At 37.8% G+C, this 5,203-nt stretch overlaps 1 protein-coding gene across 1 annotated transcript in view; it reads right to left on the bottom strand.

Moving 5' to 3' along the window:
* rgs3a (regulator of G protein signaling 3a) overlaps positions 1–5,203 on the bottom strand; it is a 130,529-nt gene that overhangs the window by 111,772 nt on the left and 13,554 nt on the right. The window contains exon 6 of the mRNA XM_034895622.1: positions 4,657–4,711. Coding sequence (XP_034751513.1) covers positions 4,657–4,711 — 55 coding nt within the window. The remainder of the gene's footprint in view (positions 1–4,656; positions 4,712–5,203) is intronic.

The following is a 5,203-nucleotide window of genomic DNA, read 5'->3' as shown; positions in this document are numbered from 1 at the left end:
ACACACACACACACACACACACACACACACACACACACACACACACACAGCCTCCTGTTTTGTACTAAATAATGTGATGCCATGGACAGTGACAATAATCTCCGTTTTAAAAGCATCTTATCTGAAAGGACAGATTTCTGCGGGCTGTGGGACAAGGGGGGAGGATGGGCAGGAGACTTATATAGAAGATGGGGGAGGGGAGGGCATATGTCCTAAAAGTCAGGGAAGGATTCATGCCATTTCAATATTATCCTGCACGTGACAAAGGGGTGAAGAGTGGGGCAAAGAGAGCGGTTAGTCAGGAGGGAGACAGATGAGAGAGATGAAAGAGAAAGCAGGAGAGGAGAGTGAAGTAAAAAGCACAAAGTGGTAAATGAGTGCAAACAAATGACAAGATGCAACAGACAAGCAAAGCAGGTAACACAAATTACAGCTAACACTAAGTTGCACACAAATGCTTCTAAAATAAAACAAGAACACAGTAGAGGGAAACATTAAAGGATGGGTTTGAAAGAAGGGCTGAACAAAAGAAAAAAACAGAAAAATAACGGATGTGATGGTGGGGTGAGGAGATATAACTCCCTGGGACTCAAAGCTAAATCTCCCTAATTAGCATAGTAAGCCAATTAAATATTAATTGGGATAAATGTTAAAGGAAGGAAGCCATAAGCCCGACTAAAATATAATTTCTTCCTGTTGTTTGTTTCCCTCACTGATGTGGAAGTTAATTGAAACTAGAAAAAAAACACTCACTGTGGTGAGTTTTTTATTTTTAAAGATTATTTTAGGCCTTTATTTGATAGGACAGCTAAAGACATAAAAGGGAAGAGAGAGGGTGAATGACATGTGGAAAAGGGCTGCAGGTCGGAATTTAACCCATGGCCGCTGTGGGAAGGACTGAGCCTGTGCACCCCAATTGGGTGAGTTTAAGAGAGAACAATTTGCAGCTGTGTTGATGTTTGTCATATTATTTCTAAGCATCAAATTAACAGAAGTATGTCAATGTCTCAGCCAGCTTGAGAATGAAAGAAATGCTTAAAACTATGGTTGAATAGTCACAATTAAAGGCAGATTCTTATGATTTTAGCACAAAAAGTAGAGTTTTCTTTTCCTTAACAAGCATCTAAGAGAGTTTTTTTTTTACTGTACTTTTACAGTAGATTTCTCCTTTTTGGTGCAGTGAACTCCAGAATATCATGTGTTTAAAACCACCAGTGGAGGAAGAAGTATTTAGTCCTTTACTTTAAAAAGTACTAATACCACACTGTAAGATAGATAGATAGATAGATAGATAGATAGATAGATAGATAGATAGATAGATAGATAGATAGATAGAAAGAATTTTTATTGATCCCCAAAAAATGGGAAACTCCAGCGTTGCAGCAGCAACATACCAGACACACAGCACACATACAGAATATACAGTACATGCAATAACAGGATACAATGTACATGAAATAATAATAGGATAGAATACAAACTGTAACTACAAACTGTGTTTTGGGTGCAAAAATCATAATTTGTTAAGTAACTAGTAAGCAAAGCTGTCAGATGAATGTAGTGGAGTACAAAGTACAATATTTATCTCTGAAATGTAGTGGAGTAAAAGTAGAAAGTTGAAAATGGAATGACTCAAGTAAAGTACAAATACCTTAAATTTGTAAGCACAGTAATTGAGTAAATGTACATTGTAACATTCCCCACTGTAAACCACAACATCAAACAATAGAACTGACACGCTCAACTCAAATGTCTTTTGAGTTTAATGGGTGTCGACGCTAAAATCACATAATTAGCAAATGAAGTCATCAGCACTCACAAATGTAAATGTGCTGTATTTATATAGCGCTTTTCCAGTCTTAACAACTGCTCAAAGCGCTTTTACATCTACAGGAGACATTCACCATTCACACACATTCATACACTGTGGCCGGGGCTGCCGTACAAGGTGCCACCTGCTCATCAGATAAACATTCACACACATTCACACTCCGATGCGCAGCACCGGGGGCAACTTGGGGTTCAGTGTCTTGCCCAAGGACACTTCGACAATGACCGCAGGGGCGGGGATCGAACCACCAACCTTCCGATTGGAAGGCAACCGCTCTACCACTGAGCCACAGCCGCCCAAATAAGTGTGTTATACTTTGAATTATACACAGCAGAAGGTATTTAAGGCACTGCTCCAAAAAAACATAGGTGTATACACCCAAAAAATGCAATGCGCTTAGCAATGCGAGGCGCTCAGCAAAACAAAAGCAGCGAGCAAAACTCTTCACTCTCATTGAAAACAATTACAAAAAGCCACCCTGGGCCACTAAAACACGATCTGTCTAATCAGGGCCAAAGTGACCAATCGAAATGCACACAATCAATAAGAAAGCTAACTCATTCAATCATTCATTCATTCATGCATACATCAATAATACCCCTCTGTATTCAAAAAACAAGAGAAGCAATTCATGACTGACAGCTTGCTAATTTTGGCAAACCACGACATTACCAGGATACTCAAATGTTCTGCTTTAAAAACAAAACTAAGAGTAGGGTTGATTGTGGCAGAAGAATGAAGTAGTATAAGTACAATAACTGACCCTACAAGTAAAGAAATAGACAACTGGGGTGGTTTTCTCATCTGTGCTGTAACCACAATGAGCATACAGGTTTCCTTTCTTTCTCCAATACATGGCCTTAAAATACACACATCCAAAATGATGTTATACATATTTGATCAAGTGCTGAGGCCAAACATTTGCAGTGGTTACTGCCCTAACCACTTAAATGAAGACTTTCTTTCTTTTTAAAGTGAATATGTTGTACACTGCAAAAAGAAAATATGCACATAATACATGCAAAGGAAGAGGGAATACAGCTGGATAAATTAGAGTTGAATAATAAAATAGTGATGGGAAAGAGCTACAGCAGGAAAAGCAGTTATGGCAACGAACTGTACAGTGGTAGAGAAACTATTCTAAGCAATGCTTAGACGCTGAACTCTTGAACCTCACATTCATCTGTTATCACCTGAGACAGTTTGGGAAGAAAAGCTAAGGGCTGTGTTCTTTTATATTATGATGTAGGTGTGTGGTGTCACCCTTTTTGCATTGTGTCTAGGACTGTCGGTTGGTCAGTCTATCGGTAGGTTGGTCGGCCAGTCCACTACTTTGTTCCAGACTGAATTATCTTGACAACTAGAAAATGGATTTTCATGAGATTTTGCACAGACATTCATGTCCACCTCGGGAATAATGGAATCATACAGTATGTGTTATGAGAACAGGATGCACTGTGTTTTTTTCAGCTTAAACAAAGGCTGACAAAAGAAATCAACTTTGGGCTTTGTTGTCTTGTAATAGAAAACAACAAGCACGTCTTGTTGCCATTACAGTACCAGTGATATCAAAAGTCTTCCAAGATAACATTTTCTAGTAGTGACGCACCGATGTAAAAATTGTGGCCGATACCGATAACCGATATTAATACTGCTGTTATGGCAGATACGATATTTACCGATGTCGAAATCTCTGTATAGAAAACACATTTTTATGATAATCAAACAAGGACCTATTATCCAAAAAGCTTTTTTTTCTTTTTCACTTTTGTGACTTAATTTCAGAAATGACTGATATTGGGCCCCTTTACCTGTGTGCAAACATGACTGTCATCAGATTTTCAGAAGAAAAAATTTAATATTTATAGAAAAACGTTTTTTTTTTATGAAGGATACAAGTGTGTCCTGATTTAACATTATGAACAAGTCAACCCTGAGTATTCTCAATAAATATCTAACTAACTCTCGTGAGACCAAGTCACTGTATTCTGTGATCATTGTACAACAGTTTAAAACTTTAAAGTAAAGTAGTAGGCCTTAAATGGCCAAAGCCAAAAGTATTCAAAAAGGTAAAATGTGAAAATGGAGCCCAAACAAACTGGACTGAACAGACACTGGCTTTTGCAGTCTTCTGAACTGTAAGTACAGAAAATAAGAACTTTAACAGCCAAGTACTTTAGGGTTAGTACTAACACTTGGACTTCCTGGGCTTTGGACGCAGACAAATGTTGTGCTTAACAAACAGGAACATTTCTGCTCTCTCTGTACCGATCCTGTTGCTATTTTCCCTGACAACATTTGAAGCGATGCAGAAGAGACGCAGGTGACACAAAACAAATCTAGTAAGATACACTACATGTTCATATTTTAGATGTTAAATACACTGCCTTTATGAAAAATTTGGATTTTATTTGGTCATAGGTTCATAGATCAATCATTTGATCAACACACTGTATTTTTGTATATACATTATTTGAAAGACAATCTAACCTTAATTCAGTAAAAGAAAGACATGAGATTCAGTGCAAATTAAATAAAGAATGCATGTGTTTTCAAGTGTGTGACCCATAACATTTCAGTAGAGAGAGTGACTCAAACTGTGACTGGGGGCAACATTGCTGCTCTGTAACACTCATAACCCCAAAGTGTTCCTCTCAACACTATCGAGGTCACTGGAATTCATTCTCACTGAACTAAACTCTTAGATTTACGGTCTAATGGATGGAGAAACACACACACACACATAAAAAGAGTCAAAGTCAAAAAGAGAGCTAAGAACAGGTTTACAGAATGCCTTTCTACCTGTAATCTGGGTTTAAATTTACCTTGTCCATGAGGGAGCGCACACCAAAGCTCATGCAACCCAGCAGCGCACTCATCCTGTTGATACAGAGAGCAACACAGAGAGAATACATAAGTAGGATTAAACAAAATCAATTAATACCATAAAGTAAGTCAGTAACTGAGTTAAACTCTGTGTCATCTAACTCGGGTTTTTAAGCACCAAAAGCGTTGATATCCCCACAGACCTAATCACAAATATAAACCTATCAATGTGATGGTTTTATTGTGTTTTTCATCTTAGTATCAGCTTTTGTCAAACATAATCTTGTCCCACATTACAATACAGAGTTATTCATTACAAAGACAATAAGACAAGGTTGATCTCTTGGGTGAAATCTGTGTTGTTAGAGGCATAGTAAAAGATGATGAAGATAAACAAAACAATAAAAAGTATAAAGCAGTAAAAATGTGATAGTTGGGGAAAACTATTCATGAATGTGTTTTCACCATTTCAACATACTGCCAATCGACACATGTAAATTATGAGTTATGGGAGTCTGTGTGTGGCGATGGCAGAGGGTGGGGGGG

This window comes from Etheostoma cragini, chromosome 16 (genome assembly GCF_013103735.1).
Source record: "Etheostoma cragini isolate CJK2018 chromosome 16, CSU_Ecrag_1.0, whole genome shotgun sequence".
Taxonomy (NCBI): Eukaryota; Metazoa; Chordata; class Actinopteri; order Perciformes; family Percidae; genus Etheostoma; species Etheostoma cragini.
The sequence above is the reverse complement of the archived record's forward strand: the minus strand, read 5'-3'. Positions and strand labels throughout refer to the sequence as shown.